Raw genomic sequence first — 27,888 nt, 5'->3', positions numbered from 1 at the left:
CGAGCGATTATCACAATGATGAAAAATACTAGTTATCCGGTTCACACAGAGCCCGAGGAATTGCTCGTGCACGGAACCCGTACCTTCCCACAGCGAGAGAACTGTTCCACGCGCGACATTTGCACGTAAAGAATACGATATTGCTTAGACGAATGATAACTCGACTCTGGTTAGATATTAATCTTCGGTTCAATGACACTATTTTTGCCGATTGTTAAAACATAGAGCACAGAGACATTATTATTTTATGCCATTCTGTCGCCCGGTCTAACGTACTTCTAAGCGCCTATTTTATTGAACGTTATTGCTATATTAGGAAATAGCTCGTTCTTCTTCTTGCTTTTATTATCGAAATAAGCTCCTAAGCATGCCATGTGAATCTGTACCGATGTATGACCTTTTACATAGCGCACTTTAATGGTTTTATGCAGTGGCAGGCAGCTTTTTCAATGTAGTGACGACATTTGACAACGACAATTGTTTATACTGTTACCACATATCTTGCGCAAAATCATCTTCATATCGATGAGATCGACTGATGCCACGAACAACCAAGGCTCGACTGGTTTAGTGCGATTTATTTGGCACTAGACAGCCCCTTATATACTGGGCTGGGTCACATTTATCCAGAAATTATATAATCATTAATACCTGCTTCGTCTATCTTTACAATATATATATATATATATATATATATATATATATATATATATTTCAAAATAAAGAAAAAGTATACAAATAAGTTAGTTCCATAGAAACTCAATTTCCTCTCATACAATACGAATCTCTAGGATCAAAAATAGAAAATTAGTTCACTATTATTCTACTTATTATAAAGAAAAAATAATAATACACAGCCACTAAAAAAATAATTTACAAAACATAGGAAGTCATAAAACATAAAAATTCACAAAAATGTTTCACGCTCGACAACTTCGTCTGTGGCTGACACAAACTACTGACATCAAAATGGTTTTATTTTTTCACCGTTCGGTGTAATATCCTACGGATTTATATCCTTTTACGTCGTATTTAAGTTTATGCTATTATACTTGTACAACTGGACTTCTTTAAAAGACATCGTCGAGCCTGTTTGAGCAGCGTCAGCCTAATTTAACGTACATCCAATAGCAACTTTTACGTTGGCAGTCATACTCTAATTTAGGTTAGGTTGATCGGTTGCCGATTGCGCTAGCGTTCGGCCCACCGGCTCAAAAAAAAAGTCGAAAATACTAAACGAAAGCCAAAGCTTAAAGCACCACCGCCCCACCTGGTACCACTACTGCCTGATCTTCGCCAGTACCCCCAATGCCAACCTCAATTTCATTTGCAACAGCATCGCCCAGAAGCAGCGTGTGGTCACGGTTTTCCTACAATACTTTGCATTACTTGGCTAGAGACAGCTCGTTCGGCTAGCCCATAGGCCGTTTACTCGGCGCCGGCCGGCGTTAGCTCTTTGGACTTTGAGGGGTGGTTTTGTAGAGTTGCCGCTGGAAATCTAGCGGTGGCGGGGGGCGCCAGGAGTTAGTTCTGTTGCTTCCCTCTCTCTTAACTCCTCTCGCTCCTCTCCTAGCTCGTGCGTGCTTTCCTCCTCTCCCGAACATCCAGCTTCGGCTTCGGCTATAGCTTCTTCTCTGTATGGCGTTCTCCGACGCCTAACTCAAACCGCCGCACCGATCCAACGGCGGACGGGTGAGGAGGGTTTCTGCCGCTGCTGCTATGGCAGCGCCGGCGACGCCGCCCGCTGCCAGCGGACGGCAGCAGCAGCAGTCTAAAATCTTTCCTCCTCTTTCCCTCGAATTGCTCTCTAGCCACAGGCCGCAGACCCATCACCGTAGGCAAAACACTGGTTGGTTGCCAACGTCAGTGAGATTACCAGACAGGCCCTAAGGGTGTACCTTGTGTCGAACTTCTATAGTCACCTTTAATGTTAACGCCAGGACAGCGAGACTATCTGAACTATCACCATCTTAGTAACGGTTTATCACTGCCTTAGCTTTGTACTTCCCACACAGCTTATGCGCATACCCCGACGCGCTGCCATGTAACAAAGAAGCATGCAGGGCGTCTTGGCTAACAGAGAACCAAGCTATTTTCCTTGTATTGTGTCGTTTGCCGGCAATCCTACGAGGCACTGCCAACCATGTGTACGGCTCTACCATCTTCTACAAGGCTAACCTAGGCAACGATTGAGGAACACCTCGACCGTACAGAAGCAGCCCTGCTCGGAGCTACCGCTCAGGAGACTTGGAGTCTTTCCCTCTCCCCCTCTTATCCCGCCGCCCGATGCCAGATCTACTGAGAGACAGCGCGTTTTTCGCCGGCGGCGGCGGCGGCGGCGGCAGCAGCAGCAGCAGCAGCAGCAGCCACCGCCACCGCCACCGCCACCGCCACCATCACCATCACCACCACCACCACGACCACCACCACCACCACTATCACTACCACCGCCGCCACCATTATTGTCGGCTTACATACCGTTGCTTCTTGCGAACGCTCACAACACACTACCAGCTCCGCCGCCGCTACCGCTGCTACTGTGAACCTACGGAGTGGCTTCGGCTGTCGACTGCTGCTGCCGCCGCCGCCGCCGCCGCCGCTGCTGCTGCTGCTGCGGCTGCGGCTGTGAGAAGAGAGAGGGTGCAGAGGGAAGCTAGCGAGACCCACGAACCCGCGAGCGCCAGCCTGCGAGCCTGCCGGTGTCTTCCTGTCTGTCGGCCTGCCTATGAGTAAGCCTGTGTAAGCTTGTGAGCTAGCCAGCTATCAGGGAGTGAGCTCTCGTTCGGCTCAATCAGTCTAGTCTTTTCTCTCGGAGCGCACGAACGTCAGAGCAGCCGTTCTGCTTTGTCGTCGGTGTGACAGCGCCCCAACCACCCGGTGTTTCGTTGGAGTTGATTCTGATAGCCACTACCCCATAACTACGCACTAGACGATTTCTACCGCTGTTTCTATTCATATAACAACTACTATAATTACTATACTTAGTACCGTACAGTTCGTAGAAGCACACGCTAGCTGTTGTTCAAACTACAGACCTTGTGTGGGGAAGTAGAGCGCGTTAGAGAACATAAAGCCCTCGAGGAAAAGTACCACTTTCGCGTTGCTCGTCGATTCGGTATTTACGAGGAGCAACGGCAAATTAGTATACGACAAGCAACGGTAGTAGCGGGGAAGGCTCAACAAGCGATTACCTGAACGGAAGATAGCTTGATCCGGCTACGAATTGGTAGCGGTACGCATTCGTTTAGCTCTATTGATCTCCAATTCATCGAGTCGTCCAGCCAGTGCATATAGTGGTTGGTAGTGTGGGCCTATTTGCGTCAAGTCCAGTGTGTATTCTAGTCATTACACTGTTTCGTTACTAAGCACGTCGCGATTCATCTAAACCGCGCACTCCTGTGTAACGCGTACGATCTGCAACATCAATGTAACGACATCGTCAACAAGTAAAGAAACCATTGTGAACTCAGAACACTTGCACACCTCTGCCTTAGACTAGTGCTCTCTTTCGAAATCTTCTCCATTGGTGTCGAGGACTGCATTGTTGTCGAGTGTACGTCACTTCTCTGCAATGGAAATTACAGACATTCGAATCGAACAATCCAAGTTCTCACCTGCCGGCCTCATCTGAGTTTCCCTTTCTGGCTACGTTCAGCGTCTATGATCATTTACTAGCGTAGAGCGGCACATGATCTTGCCACACTTTTCCCAGGACTGAGTCTTTCTCAAGTTTCAAGGTAAAGCCAGCTAAATTTTGTGCGCGTATTTATAACAACATTTTGTTGCCAGCAAACGCCTGGCTTGGAAGTGCTAACGATCTCGAACGAATAAAAAAAACAAGAAGCAAGCGGCTGCGAGTAAAAATAAAGGAGTTACATCGAAGTCAAAAAGAGATGAATGATTCTCGGGTCCTGACCGTATCTCTTTCATACGTTCACGATAATTCTTCTGCATTATAGGTGTGTTCCTGTCATAGAAGTACAATTTTCCTTCTCACGGCTGGATACATCCGTATGATTAGTTGCTTACTCTACTTCATTCATGACGTGACATCATTGCTGTGCACGTAGAAACCAGATAAAAGACAGAAAAAAAGCGCGACGTGTGTGTCAGTTAACGCCACAGCTTTCTGACGCGTCTGTCCCACTTCTTCCTGCTTTCGCCGTTGATCTCTCGTCTTTAACTGAACCAAGTTCTGGTTCGGTTGTCTCAGTGTAGGAGTGAAAATTCGTGCGAGAACGACACCCCCATCTGCTGTGCTTTTAGTCTGAACTTTGGGGTCCTTTGGTCTCTTGCGTTTTCGGAGCGTTGCATAACCAACCAGTGAGTAGCGGAGTGCCGCGCGTTTTTTGTCGTTGCCTTAAACCTAAAACTGGTCAACGCTGAAGGGCGAACGCATCGTAAAGCAATTGACAACAAGTGGACGTCATTTCGGCAGAAGTGGATAATTGTCTGAGCGGCAAGCTTATCACAACAGAAATATAACAAGTTGAAGGGTGAAACTGCTTTGATGTTTTTATGATAAAAAAAAGTTTTCCTGGACATTTCAAAAGGACATGCTTTAAAAACAGCAGAAAAAAAGAGGCGAAGAACTGTCCACGACGTAGGAAAGGTACGCAGAGAGTGAAAGGAATATAGTTTACCTATTCCTAAATACCACTATTTAGCCTAGTCGCTGCTTAAATTCGTCGCCCAAATAAATTGCTTTACAAGGTAGAAAAGACAACAAGTCGCCGCCACTTAGATAGTGTTGTATCGTTGGCGGCCCAAGTGACCGAAAAAAAAACCTGATTCCCGATCAATTTTCACCAACAGCTAATCCCAACAGATAAATCTTACTAGCACTATTACCCTCTGATAGTGGCCTTTCTCAAATTACGTCTGTTACCGCAGCCTTGTTTTTCCATGTTCCTTTATCCAGCATGTACGTCACTGCGGCGGTTTAATAGAAGTTCAGAACTTACGGGGTCTATCAGCAGGCAGACAAGAAACAGTTAAACCAACTTAACAGCAATCAACTTCACTGACTGGGAATCTCCTCAGTCCAGCATATTCATCATCCATGGCTGTCAATTACCCAGTTGCACCGCTTGAGTAAGCCTGAGCTCTCGCGCCAGAGAAAACAGAAAATCTTGGGAAAACGACGCATAGCACTAGCGCACATAAAAAGTTGGTGTATACAAAACTTGGTCTTGAGTTGGGGGCACATACGGTGAGTTTTGTGTCTGTGCGTCCATATGCTAAGCCCAGTTCTCTAAGCTGCAGCGGGAGGCACTACAAATAACTTGGTTTCAAGCTCAACTCACTCAGCTAAGTTGGCAGCACCTTAGGAAGAAGAAATAAGCTGCGTCCAACTTTGCGCGCAAGTAATTCGGCTTTACCCAACAACAACTTCCAGCCACTACCCGCAATAAGTTCACACCTAATCTCAGCCCGTCCCATACGCGAGATGCACTCCAAGGAACAGACCGAAATTCAGAGTAAGTTTATTGTTATCTTGAATTCTTTTATTTATACGATACAGATCAATCCTCGACAAATCAATACGATTGTATTTTATTATAGCTGTTTTTTTTTTTTTTTTTTTTTTTACTTTATAATATTGTGACTTTGATGGCAACGTGTGCATAGCAAAAATGAGCGGTACTTTATAGAACGCTCGAACCTCATATCAGTCTCGCTACCAGGTTACAGCTGATGTGATACTGCCTACTCGGTGATTATAACCAGCAACAAACATAATAAGATAAACACAGAGGTATATAACAAAAACCGAAGACATTTACAAAATACAGGGTTCTTGTGACTATTGATTCAGGTCCTAGCCATGCGTCATATTAACGAGAAATTTCAACATTTCTGTATATCGCATTATCTACGATAGGATACATAGACACAAGTTGAATGATGTACCTATTAGACTTGATCAAACAAAGCTAATATGAAGATTGAACATCGCTTCGTAGCTGCTGGATAGAAACAAGCGAGGACATTGCAGTGTAACGTGTTGATAATGGATCGTCGCGACACGCTGCTTCTTTAAAAAGTGACCGAACGATGTGGCGATACTTATTTGTGCCTTTACGCATGAATTTGTTATTATTAGGTTATCAAATACAGGAGTACAGTTATCTCTAAATGAAATGAAAACAAACGTACATAAAAAAAAAAAAAAAAAAATAAGGAGACCCACTATTGTTTGGAGGCTGTCTTCGTAGTCATGCAGTATTTTTGTACAGAGGCGTATGTGTGTGTAGAGTTTTGTACTGTTATTAGGGCTCAGCAAAAAGGAAAAGTTAATTAGACTAAGATTGTTCAATTTTATATATATTTTTATACGAAGGTTGAGCTACACACACCCGACACACATGTCTTGAAAAAGCTGCATCTAGCCCGAATTACTCCGCTTTCCGAGCTATGCAATTGTAAGGACACAGGCGACGGATCCAAGACTCCCCACCCCACTCTTGTTGTTCTTTTTCTTTTCGTCGCCAGTTTCGGTGGCCTCTCCCGTACTGCCTAGTTCATGCCTGCTGGCATGAATGCGTACGCCAAGTACCCTTACTACAACTGCTGCAATAGCAGCTAGTTTTTGTTGTTATTATTGCTGCTGCTGGCGTTATTCTCGTACTCGAAGATATCGTGGAGTCTGTGTCCGTAGTGAAAAGATACGGCCATTGTCGCCATCGCTATGGCCACCAGCTTTCAGTAGTAGCTGCGCGTTAACAAACGTTGCGAGTAGGTGCGGCACTAGACCCATCTCCACGACGGTCGCATCCTTAAGAAGAGACCGCTTGAAATGGCCAATGTATGCCAAGCTCTCCGCAGGGAAAATGTTGCCATAAGCGATGCATTAGGTCGATGGAATTGGAGTGAAGAGGCATCGAGTGCTTTGTAGCTTCCTCTGAGGTGGTAAGGGGCTTGTTCCAAGGAAAGCAGAAAGCAGCTCTTTGGGAAGGGGCGAACGCAGGGAACAGAGGGCTTGAGAAAGTGTGGACGGAGCAAAGAATCTTTTTGCAAGTGAGGAGGGGGCAATTCGAGTTTGCCTATATGCTACTGTCAATATATGTAGTGTATAGGCTCTTTCGATACTATTGTTTTCTTCAGTTGTAGAGGCTGCTCGACGGCGCTCCTGAACTTGCTGTGAACGAAGGCGGCGGCCGACCGGCTTGCCGTCATTAAAATGAAGGAGCAACAGCAACACTAGCAGGGCGCCATCGTGGTTGTAGAGGCTCGAGAAGAGCTCATTGGTGACGCAGGCTTCCGACTATGGTAGGGTTCAGACTAGCTGGTTTTGCCGCATTTCCCTTGAGAGCACTCCGTTGTTAGCTGCTATATAAGTGCGTCAATGCCAGCACCAGTGGCGCTTGTAGCGGTGAACTCCTGAGCGCGTCGGTCTTGGAGGCCGTTTAAAGCTCCTAGTCCTGACTAGAGAGCGCGCGGCGATACCGCCCTTCTCCTGAGGTGCTGCTGTCACCTGGCGTGCTTAGTAATAGCAGCAGCTTGGTCCCTTGTGCACTAGTGAGGCTAGAGCTTGTAGAACGACTGATTGCAATTGAGCGCATTCTTGTGTTCAACGGCGCCATGTATAAGTTCGTGCCTCTTCTGTGTGTATGGGTCTATGGGAGAAGAATAGCACCGGGAACCAGCAAGCGATGACTAGGCTTTGACGGGTTGGTGGCACTCACTAGTGGATTGTTACGGCGCTTGTTGGTCGGGAAGCAAAGTTTGTGGGGGTCAGGGGAATTCTGAGACTATGGAGTGTTGCTCGGGGAGTTCTAGGGGGATAGGTCTGGGAAAATGGGGTTCAAATTCGATCTAGGCAATATGACTCAGACACAGCCATGGCAGTGGCTCTTGCGACAGCAGCAACTGAAAACCTTACCAGTCCTACCCAACATCCCGTCATCCAGCGCCTCATCATATTGCAGACAGATGCATCCACAAGGTAATCTCGCTGTTAGCTAGGATGCGGGCGGGCTACCACTAGGCAAGCGACCAGGGGTGTGCCACATCGCTACAGAAAGCTCGGGTTCGCGTACCCCTGAGTCGGTACTCCTCTCTGCTTTTGGCTGAAGCGGACGCAGTGGCTCATGACGAGGCAGGGAAAACGAGCGGTCGGTGGGGCTCTCGACGCTTCGCGCATCCGCCCTGTTGGCCCGCTGTTGTTCGTTGTCGCAGACTCAACGCTAGCATTAGCTGTCCTACTAGATAGCTAGCAATACTACTTCTCACCCCCTTATTCTTTCCCCCTTCCGACTATCGATTGTTAGGTCTAAGCTCCTACTCCTATAACTTTGCTAGCGTCATTTCGTAGGAGATTGCCCGAGCCCGCTATTTGCTAGCTGTTTCCAATTCTCCCCCGCGACTTCACCCCCAGGTGTTAGTGTGCACAACACGACTCTAGGAACAACTCGATGGTACACGCCAAGCTCCTGAGCGCGTCCTGTCGCCTATAAGGGCTGGCAACCTCTATAAGAGTTGCCCAGAACAATGGGTTGCTTACAGGGGATTGGTACCGTTGCTCAGAAAGGGTGGAAGCTCAAACACAACAACCCCGGGAATGCTCTGCCAAGCAGAAGGATGACAAGACCATAACTTGAAATTCAGCCGAAGCAAAATGTGTCACAGTCAGCGACGATCGTATCAGAGCCAATAATGGCAGTGGCTACTTCCCGTAGCCAACAAGCGTTTTAATGTTCTTAAACTGCCTGAAAGTTTAAGCTTCGTAGCGAATGAGAACCTTTAAAGTTCCACGTCCTCTATCGCCATTAAGTATTGCTTATAAAATGAACAGTACTATCAATGGTTAAGTTATGTGTACCACGCGGGCCTCATAATTTCATATTTCGGTAAGTGTTTGTAACAAAATACAATGAAGCTATGACTGTCATGCACGGCCACTGAGGACTCAAAGTATTGCATTTTTCCCTCAGGTAGCCTATTCCGAATAAGTTGCATGGCGCCATTTATTGAAGGCCCAGTCTCTCAGGAATTTTTGACCATGACCTTTATTTATTTAAATATACGAATGGCATCTGGCACTATTATTAGCTAGGGCCTGTCCTCTCATGGCGATTGTGTGCGCGTCTATCTCAGCTTGAGGTGCGTGCATACTTTTTTGATAACTATAAGTACGTTTTCGACGTTGAACGACTGCCGAAAGTGCTGTTGCTGTAAACATTCCCTCCCTTTAACGAAATACCATCGAAAATCTATCCTCATATTTTTTTGCCGAGGCAGCCTGGGCGTTCGGTATATGGATGCACGAGGAAGAAGTGTATACCGGTTTATAACAAATTTTTAAGGTCTTTTTAATGGTTTGGCGACTTTGCTTTGATCGGTGCACCATCAAAAACCTGCATCTCGCAAGCCCAAGCAAAGATTCGCGATAAAAGCTCATGGTGATATTTGCTCGGCAAATTCGACTCGTCCATTGCCGTCTACCGTCTTGAATTCATTTACAAGAAGAAAAAATGCACTTGTGTGATATACGTGTAGTAATACGTGTCGGAAGTGAGCGAAGGATGCGACACAGATTGTCATGGAGCATTCGCTTATTTGCTAGTACACGACCGACTTGCAAGAATACCTCGTCCATCGGATACTAGAGAAGGCACGACAGGAGCTACGTCTTGCAGAGCGGCATTGAGTGTGATTAGAAACAGGAATAGCCGGTACCGCTGATCTTAAGGCAGCCTCAAATCGTATTGGATAATTATATAAATCGGATCATTGCACTTTGTAAAGAAAACGTTTCGACTATGCTAACAAGTAGCTATACTCGTTTATGTAGCTAATCTCTATTGCATATGTACATCAACACAAGGCACTTGAAAATAGATACCGTACGAAAAAAACTAAATCATCTTGTCGGTAACCCACTACAATTATATGGACATAATATGAAAACTAGTCATATATGCTACTGCGAGGATGCAACAACAATAATAATAACGGCTATGCTATACCAGTTATCCAGCAGCGAGTAGTCTTGCCCTAGCCCATTTTGTGTCGTAGTATTTTGCTGTTGGCAGACAGGCAGAACATCCATGTTCGACCGGCAAATCCAGTTCATTGTTATGAAGGCAGGGAGTAAGTTCGCTCTCGTTGGCCATAAAGGTTGTACCACAATAGCCCCTACGTTATTCAACTCAGCGTAGTCCCAGATGCCATCTATGGCTCGCCGGCTCCGTTACCCCCCTCCCGGGAGTGTCTCTGACTCTCCTTCACTCGTTCGGCAAAACCCCGCTCATAGGCTCGAGGAGTCGACGTGACATCACAGTCGCTGTTATAGGAACCAATCATATTCGATTATTACCCCAGCACCAATAACGTCAGTGCGAGCAGCATTATCTGGGCTAACGGTACCCAAACTAAGCGAGCTGGTATGACCACGAACAGTGTAGAGAGCTAGGTCTAGGTTAAACACTAGCGACCTCAGGGCCGCGGAGGTGAACACGGCCGATAGTGCATTTGATGGAAAGTCCACCCCAAGAGGTTCAGACGATACAGAGTTCTCTCCTCCTCCGTTGCACTCTCTTCTGCCCAATGCTCGCCTCAGAGCTGCCCCGAGTTGCAGCTATTTTGGGAAGGGAACTACACTCGCACAAACGAGGTAAACGTTTGAGGCAAAAATAGCCAACGCGGGCTCTACTGTAGCTGAACATTATAATAAACGGCTATTGGTATTTCTTTATATATATATGTTGTGAGCAATAAGGGGCAAGCCAAAAAGAGTACAAAAGAGGCAGTGTCATAACGCATCTAACAGTCATGTTTAGTAATGGTAGTAGTAGCGGCAATGATGGCAATAAAAGGGACCAGGGGTCCGGGGTTGACAGATGACGATACTGCTATTTTTACTGGATATTGCAATTACCGGTTTTTTTTTTTACGGAAATGCATGTGATACGGGTACTACAAACGTGAAGCCATTTGAGACAACAGGAAATAATTATCATGATGATTTGGATTAGTAATAGTCTGCACGATTATATTTTGATTATTGTCATTACGAAATCAGGCAGTATCAGCGGCAAATAAAATCAGTGTTATAATCTATGTCTCCTAATATCTGCGTGTGCGTGTTGGGGTAATGGGGGTACCCTTGCACTCAGCGTAGCCTACGGTTACATTATCTAGATACAGCTTAACTTATTACTTCAACCTTGTCTTAGAGCCATTCTACTGAAGTGGTGGACGCAGAAGTTAACAAAAGCGGCCGTAGGTCTTAGTCGCTCACCTCCCCCAACCTCTTCTAATTCTTGTTTTGATTGTCCGAGCAGAGAAAAACGACGTTATCAGAATGTACCTGTTCCATTTTATCAGCGGTGGATCTTGGCAGCGTCAAAGTCATTCTGAGTTTCTACACAACCCATTTTTCTGTTCGGACTTCTATTTGACTTAGTTTCACGGGTGTCGTAGTAAATGGCGTGGGGCAATAAGAATGAGCGTGTCTAGGCAAGATGTTGAGCCACCATGAGTTACGTAGATAAAGTGAAAGCGCATCTGTATCTACCCGATGAACAGGTTGATCGAAGGCTGCGACCTGAATCGTTGGTACGCTGATTTGTTGAACGAGAACCTAAACTCAATATTTCAAATTCTACGTTGAGCGTCGTATTATCGTCAGACATTCTGTCAGACATTCTGCTGACTCCCAGCACGGGGCGAATCGTATCGACACTGGGTTTTGAACCCAGACCACTAGACGAACGCACACACTCACTCCTCTCATTTTATGCGGGGGGTAGTCATTCAATCGAATGCCTAACAGTGGTTCTGGGCATAAAACTCAGAAAATTTAGTTAGAAAAAAACACGAAATAATTCTATGACAACCGCTATCGAGTTCATATTTATTTTTCAACGTTCTCCGACTTTCGTCCAACCTAAACCTAATCCACTAACTCGGCTAATGTAAGGCGTATTGCAAACAGCTATTTTTAACGTTACTACTTCGATTTAAACGCCTTTCATTCCTTAATCGTATTATTATAACTCCCTTTCAAAAATGGATTACTCGTTTGTGTGGTGTTGAGTTATCCTAGATGAAGCCATTATGCGTGTAAGCGCTCGAAGTGAGGGTTTCAGGAAACCGTCCACTGCGAAACCCCGCAAATTGTTTACCCGTTGTTGTTGAGTCTGTGCTATGCCCCACAAGGATTAGTACGGCGCGTCTATTATGAACGCTACACTATACATACATAGACTGGAAAAACGGACTGCCTAAACGAAATAGATGACTCCGGCATGCCACAATGGGCATGGAACGCTATTTTACCTGAACCGTAACGGAAATGCACCGCTTCTTAAGCAGCCCGTATATCTCGGTTATAATAACGTATTGCAGAGCGTCGCTCTGAGTCCAGCCAAAGATCAAACAATGAGCACTTGTAGAGTGGAAAGTGGTAGCGAATCAGACCGACCCAAACGACTATATTTTGATTATTATCATTACGAGATCATGCAATAAAAATAAATCATAAAATTAGTTTCATTTTTATTTTATGCCCCCTAATATATGTGTGTGCATTGGAAGAATGGGGTGCGTTTGCATCCAGCGTCTACGGTTATGTTATCCTACTTGCTGATGTTGGTTACAAACTTTCGAGCGGAAAAAAAGGAGCCAGACGGGCAGTAGTGACTTGTGCCTCTCATCAAATTTTGCTACTGTTGCTTTAGATATATATATAGCTTGCTAGTGTCCCGTAACGACCGTTAGTCCTATCATCAAGCGAGACTACTCCACGATTTGCGTGCCACAACACTGAAAGTTTGGCAAAAATAAAAGCGACTGGGTGAAGAATTGCGCAGGGCACCGTACCGTACAGAGAATTAGAGGCGGAATCATTTGCTACGTTGCTTTATACTTCAGGTGAGGTTGGTAAGAAGCACCTCGCTCTGACAGGGGAAGGCGAGTACTTTCAAACACTAATCCGCTTTGGGTCTCTGGAATAGAACTTAAGTCTGCCTACTCGGTAGTTGGGGGCGAATATATATGGAAGCTATGCCTTACTTACCTTTCTACGTTGGTGCGTCTCCTTGCGAAGGATGGAGCGTAGCTAGAATGACTACAATTTGAAGGCGAGAGAGTTATAGAAATTGAACAGTAGAAAGCTGCGCCGGTAGTATTAAGATAGTACTTTATTGGTACATATAACATGCATACATAATAGGTTTCTGGGTAATGGCTTAGAAAAACAAATGCTATAACGTGCGAAACCAGCGCATTAGTAGAGATATTGTCCTAAGTCGAACGTAACAATATAAGTTCAACCAACAATTTCCAAGTGTGAACTGCAGTGAAATTGAAAGGACCGAGCGACTCGATGTTAAGGCCTGTTCTCACTAGATCAACAATCCAGTAATCATTGTGTCGCAGGTATAATGTTGTAATAGAAATAGCTTTAATTTTATTGATAAAAATACTATTAATAGAAACGCTTGAAGTCGGTACGGACGGTTCGAGTGATCTCTAAACGCCCAATCAGACTGGTAGCAGCTTTCTCTTCGCTGGCTAGCCTATCTTGATTATCTCACTAACGGATACTTGATGCACAGCTGTTGTCCTATCGTGGTTATTCATTATTATTATCTACGGCTTTAAGCGGCCAAGCGCGACAAAGCAAACCAAAACCGCCTTCCAAAATGCGCTACGGTGCCCCTTAATGTGCCGTTGTGCACTTTATGCACCCATTGTTAGATTTGCCAATGGCATCTAACTTCAATGTCACATTACAGTCAATGATGTGTTCCTCATAATGGACTCGCTGGCAGTTTCTGGCGCATGTAGAAGAACACACGCGATAACAGGGCAAACGTTGGAGCAGGCCGTGGTGAGCCATCGTGTCGTGTATTAAAAGTTGGCTCGAGCTAGTCACAGAACGAATTCTCTGTCGCGCTGAAAAGGAACGTGAGCACTGAAGTGAGCTCGCGTCACTCATCTAGCTACGGTTGAACTGTAACGTAACTACTGTTTCCCGTAGTCTATACCTAGAACATAATCTAGGTAGTCAACAATGCAGAGTACTGCAATACTTGAGGGGTACTTTTTAGTGGCGCCGTGTCCGAAGCTTCGCCAAGAGCACTGCGGCTGGTTCGCTCTGTGTCGTTGAATGGGTGAGCAGTCGGATTCGATCGCTCAGATCGGATCAAGCGCGCACTCATCCAATGAGTAGCGATTCGAAAAGCGCGCTTGCTTATTCAACTGCCTATCTAACTTTCCGCCTGTTTCATTGACTCCGTCCACCAAAACTTACGATAGGCCGCGTTTCAGTCTTTATCGACCAGTAGCAACAGCTGCCGTGTGGGCCAGCTGTGGTTGGAGCCCTGATGTCCGCTCGGCTGACGTCGCCGTACGCCGAGTCGCGAACCAGACGCAACGGTATAACGAATAGTACTATTGGCTTCTAGCATTTTCAATACTTACTCATTCTTATCGTCGCAGTCGTAAATCGGCGCTTTTTTCGTTCGCTTCACGATGGACGGCAGCCTATCGCTCGACGGAGCCAAAAGCAGCAGCGTCGATAATAGTAGTAGTAGTAGAAATGCTTCCTTCAGCAGGCAGTGATCCGCTTTACAGAGGTCTGACAGGACTCGATTCGTTTTAATGGTTGGAGTGAGTACGCACGCTTTGCTAAACTTATACTATGATAATGTGAGTGACGGTCGGCTTCCACCCGGGCTCGTACCCATAATGCTATTTCAAGTCACTTCTTTTTTTTTTATCTTTTTCCCCCCTCTCGTATAGCCATTGTTATATATGCATACAAACGAAAATTGGTCCTGATACAAAGTGTGAGTGTTAAAGGTAGAAATCGATAAATGATACTTTCTCTCAATGGCACTTTCAGTGCTGTGTAACGAGGTTAGGTCCTGCTAGCGGAAATTCAATCACTGATTGACGAACAGGATTGTTACAGCGTTGTACGACATGATGCCCTTACGAATTGTCCCAAATGAGAGGCGAAGAGATCGTATATATACATATATATGATCTCTTCGCACTATATTATCTATAGGATATATATATATATATATATATCCTATAGATATATATATATATATCCTATAGATAATATAGTGATTAACCAGACGCGATTCTTATGTGCAAAGTATCGATGCGTATCTTTTGACATTTGCTCAATGGAACTGTTACAAAGCAGTCTGCAGCTTTACGAGCTGGAAGTATTTGATAACGCAATAAAGGTGACGCTGAAGAACATTGGAATTCAAGCAGTTTATAGTGGGTCGTATACTGTGCATTGGTCGTCCTGTAGAGTTTTCTCGTTCGACATAAATATGGACGTGTACAGATACTAAACTACTTATTCAAGCTAATAAATTGAACCCCAGAGATTTGCATATTGCGCCGCTTACGGTCCGTCCTACTCGATGCTGACAGGGCTAGAAATTAGCTACTGATGAGCCTTCGATGTCCCAGACAATTAAAATTGCGATTAAGTTCGGCCGTCGATCTTGCAGCCGAATAAACAGTTTCATTGACCCGGTGACAATTGCCTGAGTGAGCCATGTTTCAGTTTCTCCGCCCCCCAATTTAATTTTCGAAGGGGGGCCACGAACGAAGTGGCCCTTTTTGTCGTAAACTGTCACGACACATATTTACTGCGGCACATATTTATGCGGACGCTTGGGCAGCGCATTGGTTTTCTTCCCACAGCTGAGCGCAATGTAAATTAGCACCAGTTAGAGAAGATATAAATTGTACATATTAGGGATACGTGCAAATAGACGGAAATTTTTCTGTAAAATATCTTCTAGAATGTTTTGTATTCCCCTGTTGCATGTGGGTCCTCCCACATCGTCCTGAGCTTTACTAGCGGCCTGCCTTCGAAACATTTTTTCTTCTGAATTCTCCTTGTGTTCTACACATGCCTTTTAGCGCTGAAGCTCACACAGTGATCGTCATTTCCTTTTTGACAATCGATGGGCGCCTCTATCTTACTTTATGTTATAAAAATTCCTACTGCCAGACCTTCGGTGAGCAATATTACCATTATTATAATTATTAATTATCTATTGACTGAACAACGTCTCGTCATAATTACATTACTCATGAATTGGTAAATTTAAACATTGCTTCTGCTCACACATATATATATATATATATGCGATGTAGAAGTTTCCATGTGAGGCAATTCACTATGTTTTATTGATAGGATTGTGTTATGCACGTACGCACCTGTTGCATCGCGTTGCGTGACAATGTCACGTCATCGTGCCCCTTTTCTCGTCTCTGATGCGTGTCATATGCTAAACCTTTTCTATATATGGACATTGTACTCGGCATTGGTCGACACGTCATTCTCGCCCAGCTCTACCTGATCTGCTTCTACCTGACAGCCCGTTTACTCGAACTAGATAGAACCTCGATGTCGATCAGATATGACTGATCCGAGATCTGAACTGTGTTATACGAGGTTGCGAGATTCACATGTGAGAAGAAATATAGGAGACAAAACGCTATCCACATTGTTGTGGGGTGTAGGTATACTGCATAGTGGCTACGGAACCAGCAAGGCTAAGTTCAGACAGGAAAAATGGGAGCAAAGTGGCTTAGGAAAAGCAGATAGCGGGCAAAGAAGAACAATGACTTTTGATGTTAGCAATTTAACGACATTTGCAACAACTTCTATGTGGCCTCGCATACCAGCGTGACGCGTAAGAGGACAGACTCGCGCGATGTGTCCAAATATACGAGATCTCAAATAGGCCTAGAAATCGCTTAACAAGCGACGCCATCAACAGCTGCAGCGAATAAGCATCTTGTCTTTAAGTCATACGTCATTACAAAGAAACCACAAATATGAGCTTTGGTCAGGTATCAAGGTGGTTGCTAAGGCTTGTGTAGTATCTACAGATCCGCACAGGCGAATTGCAAACGACTCCAGAGATTCCGCCGCTTAGGTTTGCTCCGATTGTTCCGAAAAAATCAATTTCGCAGAGCACCCCTAACACAACTACTACTCGTAGTGCCGGTAAAACTCGGTCTTAGCCTACAATGGACATTGTGTCCTGCCGCCATGTGCTGTCTGAGCGTGTATCAGCTTGAGTCTTGTGACATTGCCTGGACGTTTTCGAATTCCCTTCACAGTTTTCCCCAACCACCGTTATTCTCTTCTTATCTTTCCATCTTTGTAACTCCTTCTTGCTCGCTACGTCTCCCTCAGGCGTGATCGCCAAACCAGTCTCCTTCGCCGAGACGCTGCCGCAAATGCCTCACTACCCCATTACCATCCCCTTTTGCCTGCTTCTCCGCAAAAGCCATTCGGTATTTAACCCTACACCGCTAATGGGATACCACCCCGGTGGCCAGCATTGTGGGTGTAGGCACTTCGTTGTCGCAGAGTACAGCATCGTATCGTAACATCCCACCCCCCATTCTCCAATCCCCATACCAGTCCTGACAAGCAGGCCGTCAGCATGCCGATTTTAGCTAGCTACGGGTTAGGCAGGCAAGGAGACGAAGAACCGTTAGCGACCCCATCTCTTTGTGCTATTACATGTTGAATCAGTGGTTTAATTTACGCCAATAACGGCACCTTATCCGTTTCGTGCGGCATAGGCGCACTGTGCGGTTACTTGGTTGCTTGCTTTCAAAATTTCGTGTCTTGCGCTTATGTAGTGTTATATATGACTTCTGATCGCTGGAGTTGACGGCACAGCCGCTTGCCAGCGGCTTGACTTAACCGGTTACTGCAGACTTTGAATCGAACTAAGCTTTGGCGAGCAGGCTTGCTTTGCTAACTTCTCTGTGTACCACCTTTTTTCCACTGTTGCCAAAGCGATATTGGGCGAACACGACGGTTTCACTTGCTCTGCACAATATGGCGAGGTAGACGCGGGGGGGTAAACCAAACCGAGTAGAAGCATTGTACAGCAATGTATAAACTGCACAATACAACAGTGTGTTTATGCTTGGATGCAACGTTCTGTTGTAGAGTTAACGAAGAGGCGCGGCAGCTTTGACTCGCAGCACGATTCTCGTCTGTGCGTATTAGGACTGCGCATGTGCGCATAGACCGATGCGGGTTAAGAGGAAGCTGTGTGTCGTTGGTAGGGGTAGTATTTGATAAAGCCCATCGGCCACAGAAGGGAGCGACTAATGCACACTGGCAACAGCGTCAGTAAGTTCTCACGAGAGGCACGACGCGAGAGAACGAGCACAATCAAAGAATGCTGTAGGCATTGGGGTGATGTTCGTGAGGGAAGGGTTGATAGGGGGAATGGCCAGAGTCACCGGTCTTGTCCTTCGGTGCTCGATTTGCAGCCAGCAGTCCACTGTACTTGTCTGATTCCCCAGTGGCTCCGAGTACACCTAGCTGCTTGGGCTTTCTTGCTACGCCTTTGAGCGACTGTCTGGAGCCTGCTTTTCTGCTGCAAAAGGCTGGTCGGCAGGGGCGAGTTACTTCGCAAAGGCGAAAAGCTTCTTGGGTTTTCCTGCAGTCCATGCAACCAGGACCAGGTTAGCCATGCTACCCTCGAAAACGCATTGAGGAGCAGTCCTTTGTATGGAACGCCCACCTAGCCAATGGCAGGAGGATATCACCCGAAATTGTTAAACAAGGCTTATGCTAGCAGTTACTACGATTAACATCGTGTAGCTGGTCGCTTGAGTCCACTGTAAAGGCAGTACCGTCTGGTACGGTATTTTAAAACGGCCGCTGTTTCCATGTTGTGAGAAGGTGCATGTATGTAGATGCGCAAGCGTAATGGTCAAATCGGAGAGAGTCTAACCGATACGACAAATGGCCAATTAATGCCTTATTTGTTTGCCCTATGGGAAGCCCCGCTCTCTCAATGGACCCTCTCCATCTTACCATCAGTCCTACAACTGCTCTGAGCGTGTGCTCAGCGATACGTTCAATGCTTCGACGTCGTACTCGATCAATAAAAGGCCTTAGTGTTAGCGTATACCAAAATAGCGTCCCTGGTTTTCGCCCTTCGGGAGGCCTCTAAGTCCTGTATCGAGGACGAAAGCAAGTAGGCTAATCTCGATAAACGCAAAACCGGCTGCCGTAATTTTGGCGTTGTCTTTTCCTAAAATAACAATTTCTAGCCAACATTCGAGGGTGCCTATAAGTACGGATAGCAATACTTCAATGTCTTGTTACTGCGCGTTTTGCTAATCTGCGATGGCCAGGAGCGGTCAATCTTTATCTGCTTTACGTAATCAATAAAAAGCACATAAAAAATAATAAGCACGGAAATTACCATGCGATTAGTAGATATATTCATGTGGGCCACAGCACAGCACTGTAGTAAATTAAGGTGTTTATTTCGTATCTTGAGATAACTAGAACGTCTAAAGACTTATTGTTTCGTGTCACACGCTTTGCGCTTCCTTCTCCATATACCTCGATGTATTCTTCTGTAGCTTAGAATGTCGAAGTGCTTGTATTCATCAGAACTGGAACAGATTTTATCGAAGACCCTGTCACTGGTCGCATTTCCCATTGCAAGAAGCAACCTTTTAGAAACTATTTTTCCGCCGCCGCTGTTGTATAGAATGGAGTTAAAAATAATCCCTGATCTCCCCCTCCGCCTACCGAGGATCTGCTGTTTTGCGCGAACGGCGACCGCCCCCTATTCTCTGAACTAGGTTGCCCGCAGGCTACGGTCCACTGTTGTACTTCGTTGTGTACACATTGGTACAATTGAACAAAACCTATATGAGTAGTCGGCTTCAAACTCGAAAAAAAACAAGAAGAGACGGGGGTTTTACTCGGCATCGCCACCCAAACCGGCTTCAGTAAGTGACTATCAGCTTGAGTCAGCCCCGAACCCAACAGAAACGGAGTACGGGAGCGCCGCTGAAAGACGGGGAAAAGTGTGAGGACGCTTGTTGAGTGAGGCCATTCACCGTTTTCGATACGACTGTCGAAGTCCGACCTAACGACGAGTGCGCGTTCTGCATACAGAGGCTGGGCTGAATTAGACAGCATTGGTAGAGCAGGAGGCGCTGCTGGCTGTTACGGACGATGCTTGCGATCGCTGTTTCTGCGCTGAAAAAGCCAGTTCGCAGAAGGTGGAAACTTCATCTTTTTACGAGTTTTTGCCTCGCTTGCCCCCTTTTTTCGTTTTTCGTTTTTTCTCGCCTTTTGCGTTGCTGAAGCCGGCGAGCAAAGAAACTTCCACGTTTGCTGGGTGGAAGTTAGGGATTCAGGGCGACGAAGGTCGAACGGGGCAATTTTGACTCGGCACAGCAACATCCGTTGTGCCCAGCAAGCAAGTGCGCGAGTAAACGGCTCAGCCATCAAGCTAGACATCTAAACAGTGGGGTAGTGATTGAAAACTCTCTCTGTTGAATTGACGAGCCTCGTCGATTCGTCTTCCTGGCAGAATAGCGACTTCAGTAGCAGTAGCAACAGCTGTAAACAGATACTTTGGTCGAAAATCAAACGGCTGTCACCCACAACCTAAAGGCATCTGTTGCGACAGAAACAGGTCATAGAAAAGGAGTAGCGGCGCTGGCAACAGTCGGAAATGGGGTAGATGGGTGACTGGTTGCTCAGTGGGCCCTGCTTAAAAGCACCGTTCACCGTTTTCGAGCACGGATTGCCCCCTGAAGACGACTGGTTTACTGGCTGGCTGGATGGCTGACTGAAGAGAGCAGAACAGATTGGAGACTGCAAGAGGGATGAACAACGTACCCAGCCGGTTTGGCTGCATTGGAAGAGTAGCTCCAGATCTCGGTGCTCCCCTTACGTAACCTTCTACTGGTGGCTTTAGAGGCGAGTCAATAATATTAAAATGATTCTTGCAGCCGTTGAACTGTTTGAGTGAATACATTTATCGCTAGATGTGTCGCTTAGCAAAAGAAACGTTGCAGAGACAGCATCGGTAATAGTGCCTTACTGGTTCGTAAACTTTCTGTACATCTGTGTATTGCTGATAGCGCCTACGCGTACGGACGAGACGATGGCCAAAATGAAAATAGTGCTTGTTCCATATCCAGGTACGCAAACAACTGGGGTGACCTAGAAGTAAATCCGTATCTATCCAGGCACTCACATGACTCACCAAGCTTGTGCGCTTTAGCCTCTTTGTATTAAAGCGAAGTAAGATCTTCTTATCTAGAACCCTGCCTCTCCTTGCAACTAAAAGGGGCCATTGTATATACAATAGCTGCTATCTTTCTGTAGCAACAACACGCAAATATCAACTTTTGGACAAAGAAGATAACAACTTCCCACTAACAACAATCCATACGCGATTGTATTCTTGAGTCCATACGATCAATAAATTGGTGTTCAAACGGCTCCTTTGGTTATTATAACTTGCGACCACTACGATTCACCGAGCTCTACCGAAATGCAAATGTGCCGATTGCATTACGCTCGCCCGGACAAAAGGCTACACCAAATTAGCCCAAGCGGCATCTTGGATTTTAGTTCGCTCTGTTCCTTTAGTATGCACCTCAGATGGGCATTGACATGCACACAGTTGCCATAGGGTACGAAGTGCGCTAGACGATTGCTGGACTCCTTCGTCTGTTGGTTTCTCACTTACCATCATCGTTTATATCGTGTTAAAAATAGGCTGTGTTTGTTATTTGAGATCGTTTTCCATGACGATGGCCGTTGTTTGACCATGTTGCTAGCCTCCAACGATGCGGCGACCACAATCTCGTGCCTTTGAGCTAGTTATCTCCGTCTGACGAGAATAACCACTGTAGACCGCTGGTATCGTTGTGTAGGGTAATTTCGAATCATCCGAATATTTAGATAATAGCAAGGATAAGTTCTGATTATTACTGTATTTTTCACTGGCTTAGCCAGTATCTCCAAGGAGGGGGAGACAAGGGCAGGACGAGTGGTGGAAGCAATAGCAGAAGGAGACTGATTTACTAATGTGGCCAAAAACAATGGTGACATGACGCTAACAAAATTTAGAAAAAGGAGCAAGGCCCCGAAGTCCCTTGGGGTCGCTGTAGGCCTGCATGGGGACTCATGCATGTAAACGTTGCTTATTTAGCGGGTTAGGCTCAACCATATTGGCTTGCCTGGTGAAATTTTCTGACTTGCTATAAAAAACAAACATCTGATACAACCGACATGGTGCTTTGGTAATTAGCGGAAGCACCTATCATATTATGCTTGTTAGATCACTTAATACCGCGATAGACGTTTTGAACATCACTTTGGTATGATACAAGCGCGGGGTTATCAAATAATAGTCACAATTTCTTCGAGTATGTTTTCTCACTTGTTTCGTCCGCGCAATAACATTAATAATAATAACGGACATTCCTGTAAAAACGGGCTTTGCACATTTATATGTTTATATTTACGTATTTCACCCACTAAATATGTATGAGCGTCATGTGTATGGCACAAAAAATTCGAGCTTCCGGCCACCAACGTTTGTATACACACATGCTAAAAATTCCTTGAGACACATACAGGTTGCCATAATCATATTCAAAGCGGAGAGACTCTCAATCGACAACTCAAGTTGAGGTCTTTTCATCCACAGCAGTCGGCTGCGCGTATATAGAGGCTTAGAGTCACACGCTGCCGCCCACGGAACAGCCTATGTGCCTTGTAATATACTTATATAGTGCTAGTACTAGCAAATGCATATGATAGACAACTAAAAGTTCACAGCCATAGGCCATGATATATGGCGAAAGGCGCCTTCACTGCCAGAAAAGTAAAAATGTCCATGTGAACCTTATCGCACCACAAACGACGATCCTGCATCGTATAGATAGGCAATACCAGCGTTGGGGTGTGGGGATTGGCACTGGCTTGGGGGTGATATGCGATGATGGCGATGATACTGGTCGTATTATCGCCGTTGGGAGCGAATGTAATCCATTGAGCGATTGATAATCCGCTCAGCAGTCGGAAGCTAAGGTGGTGGGTCGCTTATGAAGCGTCCTTTTTTATCTTTGTTTGCTAATTTATATGTATTGGATTGCTTAAGTTTTCCTCTATTATCTCGACGCTAGTCAGGTGCGTCTGTGGAGTGGAAGCACGGGTCTCCGACATCTTCAACTTTTATTGTTTATTCGTGGCAGCGGTAGAGGAACAGGCTTTGTATTGAATGTTACGTCTGCTTCTAAAAGTAAAGCGACACGCTAAATGAAGACTAGATAGATAGATAGACTAGAATAGATGAAGCTGATCGAAGCCATTAGCATACTTACGCGTGTACAAGTTGCCATATATGATATATTTGATAGTGATATTAAATGAACCGCAGCAGTCAGTTGGACTGGACATAACTAATGATGTAGGAATACGTTGCAAGGGTTAGACGAGGACTTTTGCTAATAGACTCTCAATTGCTTGACTGAAAATTGTAGTTCGCTGAGGGTTCTAATTGCTCAAAATGTTTTTGAAGCCTTTCCAGGTAAGAAGTTAGACAGTTTTTTTTTGGGGGCCGTACAGGTCACTTGCATCAGTCTGAACAGGGGAACGTTTCGAAGACCACGTTACATGCAGATACTTCCTTTATTCCCTTTCACTTATCTCTGTACCGCAGTATTTTTGAAATATCGCGATCTATTCCGCGGCAAACAACTGCTAAATTTCTTTTACACTAGTTACTACTTTCTAGTGTTATCTGGTAAGCGCGCTAAGTAGCTGAAGGCAAGTTCATTTAGCTGGTGCTGAGAGACGCTGAGCAGAGGGAATAGGTCGTAACAACCCCCTTGCTAGTGGCCTCTGTCCCTTCTAAAATTGCCGATTCTTTCGACGTTCAGTGCTTTGAACAAAGGTAAAAGTAAAGTATCAAATGCTGTCAAACTCATCCTGCTCTGACCTATTCTCTAGAAATGTTAGTTCAATTCAAACGGATGTTTGTCAATTAAGGCACCTTCAGTGACTAGATCGTTAGTAGATTGTCTTGGCTTACGTGCTTACCGCAACTTTAAATTCACTTACCATTGCCTGACACGATGAATAGACGGTAACTTTGCCGACTGACATTGATGAGACATGCCAATATACCTGGAAAGTTCATTTCGTCACTCCACACGCGTGTTTTCTGTTATTCTTTATTTCCTGCCCCAATTTATCCCCTGCTGCTTTAACCCGTCCTTTCATCTCAGCCCCTTTCAGTCTCCAAATTCCGTTCCCGCGCTGAAGCTCTGTCCTTCCTACATTAGCCCATCTTTTTTATTCTTTACGACGGCGCCCAGCTAACGCCTTTCGTTCTTTCCCTCGACGCTGAATTGTCACTGCGGTCCCATGGCCTCCGCGCACTTCCACGTTTTTCGAAAGCACTAAGAGCCGTGAGCGGCTGCAGCGAACCTATCAGCCTAGTCCATCCAGGCGGACGACCGCGGTTTCTTTAATTTCACTACACAAGCGTGTCTGTCGGACGCAGACAAGCGAACATCTTAGTTCCTAAAGTCTCCCCGGTGCCTAGCCGCCAGCTAGCGAGCAACCGACCTCGCTGTGGGCCAGCGGACCTCAGCGTGTGATAGAATGAAGAGTATAGAGCTTTCTTCGCAACCCTACAAATCCGAAACCCCCGAATCTCCGACTCGTCCCCTCCCTCCTGTCGCTCTTTCTTACCATCGTGTTCGTACCTCTTCGTCGCTCATTTTCTCGCATGATGTTGTGGCAGGCACAAGCATCGGCAGAGCGTGCGTGTGTCTGCAAGGAGGCCTGCACTGTAGTGTCCCCGGTGGCAGATTCAGAAAGTGCTCGGTACAGATATAGAGCAGTTAGAGAAAGGAATACAACAGATAGGTGTGGACGACACCGCAAGGCACTGCGATTATAAGAGGGCTATCGTGCAGCTGCTACGCATATGATAAGCGAAGCGAGTGCGAGTTACTTTCTAAAGCTCGTGGAGAAAGCGGGAACTGGCGCGCGGCCTCGTCCTGCGTAGGCACCCAGTGATGTACAACCAAATCTTTGTGTTGCCTCCCTTAAGGTTTTTTCTTTTTTCCTTAACTAATTGCAAATACGATTTTTCTAAGTTGGGAAACTGCCTCGCTATTTCCCGTTATGGTACGTAGCTGAGACGGGTATGTATTTTGAAAATGGCAAGGGCGGAAGAGCCTGAGGCAGGCATCAATGTTCTAATAACAAAGAGGGAGCAAATCGTAAACGCCCACCGTTTGAGCATTACGTTGGTATATGTAATTGTCCATTAGACATAATAATTCAGTTAAATGTGGTATAGTGTAATTAGGATTCTCAATACGGCTTCTCTGTCTTCGTTTTATGTAATCAATGAAGAAAGCTTATATAGTACTTAGCTTAACAAGATCGAATTGATCTCTAGCTCAAAATCGCGATGTTACTATCATTTGTATTACAGTCTATAGACTGCTATGGAGATTAGTAGCGCTGCACGCTTAGAGACGAGAATAGAATATTAATGAGATAATACATATGTGAGTTGATGATTATCCTTAACTAACAAAGAACTAAAGTAAATTTCTCCTATAGATTATGTTAAACATTAACTGGCAGTCGCTATAAACATTGATTTCGTAAAGCACGGAATCTTGGTTAACAATGATAACTATTGCTGCAACGTGCACTAACGTCGTGCAGACCTATGTGATATTTCGGTGCGCGTTTACCGCTTCATCGTCATAATTGGTACAGTTTCTGTTCACAAACAGGACCCCGCAAAGCCACTATCAATGCAGAATCTGCGCTGGCCTTAGGTGTACCTGATAAATGTATCGCAAACGATCGCTGATTTGTATTTGTTTTTTCCCCTCACCCTAACGTTCAAAGACCACGCATATGGCTAGTTTCGTTTAGTTGGTACGTCTGTAGAATTTCGAAAAGGTCATCGTTTGGCTGATTGGCAAAGCAGACTGGTGATACTCATGTCGATCATGCCGAAACTGTATAAAAATTGCGGGGCATGACACTTCTAAACGGATTGAATAAACTCGATAGCGGATTCCTTCGTATTTTTCTCATAAATCGCGAAACCCTGCAGCCTGAAGAAGTATGTAGACAACGTTCATAACCGTTCGAGGACAAAATGGCTGATAGAGCGGAAGGCCTTTTTCTGCTACTGTTTATACGGAACGAGCAAGAACGTTCGGCTGCCTATCTGCAAATGGTGCGTTGTTCATGCACAAAACTTTATCTTCCTTTAATGCGCTGTACCGCATGTTGACTACTGGTACTAAATCTAGTATTTGTCAAGAGGGGCAATTCAGACAGGAACAATCACATTAAAAGGGCGAAAAAAAAGCAATATTGTTTATCATTTAGTTGGCGTAGTGGCAAATGGTACGCAGAGACCACGATACCCTTACCCTCAACACAAATTATTGTATCGGCCTTTGATCAGAATTACTGTATCAGGTCTCCTCGGAATTTTCGACCTGAGCTAAATGGTCCTTTTCTTGTTTGGCCTCAGCAATGTAGTGAATACAGCCGTGCAAGAACGGCATAAAAAGCCAGCGATCCTACCTGGATTATTCGGATACGATTCAGCCCCAGTTCAGGCTCTGTAACTAACTCGAAGATACTAGGAATCAGGTGAATTGCTAGTTGGACATACACAGAGCTTCATTGTCGAGTTCACCACTCACTTGTTAAACGGGTCGCACGCTAAGGAGCAAGGAAAGAGTAAAGATGAAGAGAGAAGATTTATGTTAGCGAGAAGCATTCAGGAGAGGGTTGTCCGGCAGATAAAGAGAATCGAACTCGACGATGGACGAGACTGAGGGACTATGTGACGAACCCAATAGCGGTTAGAGGTTAAAACGGTAACGGCGATGACAACCAGTGAACTCACAGATGACAAGGGGCATTATCTACTTGATGACGAGTGCGGCAAAGGTAGAACCCCTTAGCTCGGACTTCAGACTGAATAGTGGATGTGCCACTAACTGAGGACCATTTCATCTCCGTACTCAATGGCCTCTACTCTGTAGCTTGCTGGACCTTTTTCTCTCAGTGTAATTTCACTTTGACGGGCCCTGTCGATGACAGACAAGCACACCATAGCCTGTCGTACCTGCAGTCATGTAGCTCAACGACCGAATTTTTTCATAACGAAAAGCAATAGCAGCTATGAGTACAGAACTCGTCTACAGGGAGACCGAAGAAAACAAAATATGGAAAAAAACGCGCAGCAAACCTGGTTGGCTTTCCTGCTTTAGACTGATTGGGTTGTCGTGTTTTTGACTTCACTTTCTTTCGTCGGACTGAGCAACTGGTAAAGGGGAGAAAACGATTGGACAAACCACTTTACCGTCGCGGCAGAGAGAGGTTTCACTGGTGATTGGCGCAACACGTATCGAGGGGAGTACAAATCCTTTTTACCCATCTAACACCAAATAAACTTAACGCGATGATCAGCTTGGGTAACGGTGAGAACAGCCTTTCCGATTGTCCTCCTGCTGGTGTTATCAGCTTTGTTCGTTTATGGCCTTGCAAATTGAAATACTATGTTACATCCAACCTAGACGAGTCAGTTACTTGCAGGCGTCTATATCGTACACGTACGCGAATGTGTATGGTTAAGTGGCAAGTTAATCAGTCGTGGCTCTACCATTCCACCGCTTCCACAGTCCAGTGATGAATCCAATTATCATCTATTGCAATGCACGATCTGTGTACGTGTTGGGGGTGTGGACACAGCGCAGCGGCAAAGGAACGATCAATGCCTTGTACTACCCTGTGCCCCTATCCATCCTACGAGTTACTACCGCTACTAGCTGCAACTCTTGATGTCAGTGACACAGCCATTACCATTGGCTACCAGGGTCACGAAAATCAGAAAGCGAGAAAGATAGGAAAAGGCAGAGTGAACTCGAAGTCCCGAAAAAACAAAAAAAACTACATACAATCACACAGTCGTTCATCTATCTGTCGGCCGTAGTGGCTAGCGAATATAGGCTATATGGCAAGTGCACTGTGATTTG

At 45.5% G+C, this 27,888-nt stretch overlaps 1 protein-coding gene across 13 annotated transcripts in view; it reads left to right on the top strand.

The window, feature by feature from the left end:
- Positions 1–27,888, top strand: part of LOC111250370 (ELAV-like protein 1) — a 333,939-nt gene that overhangs the window by 203,771 nt on the left and 102,280 nt on the right. Inside the window, exons 1-2 of one of the 13 annotated variants that reach the window (XM_086988635.1) lie at positions 2,632–3,737; positions 3,960–4,612. The exons of 11 other annotated variants lie outside the window; for them this stretch is intronic. In XM_086988635.1, the coding sequence (XP_086844761.1) occupies positions 4,519–4,612 (94 nt within the window). In that variant the 5' untranslated portion in view covers positions 2,632–3,737; positions 3,960–4,518. Of the gene's footprint in view, positions 1–2,631; positions 4,613–4,921; positions 5,481–27,888 lie in introns of those variants that run through there. One more of the 13 variants, XM_022805505.2, reaches the window with a different exon arrangement.

The sequence above is a fragment of the Varroa destructor genome, unplaced genomic scaffold (assembly GCF_002443255.2).
Source record: "Varroa destructor unplaced genomic scaffold, Vdes_3.0 BEIS01000004.1, whole genome shotgun sequence".
NCBI lineage: Eukaryota > Metazoa > Arthropoda > Arachnida > Mesostigmata > Varroidae > Varroa > Varroa destructor.
Note: the sequence above shows the minus strand (reverse complement) of the source record. Positions and strands in the feature narration are given on the sequence as shown.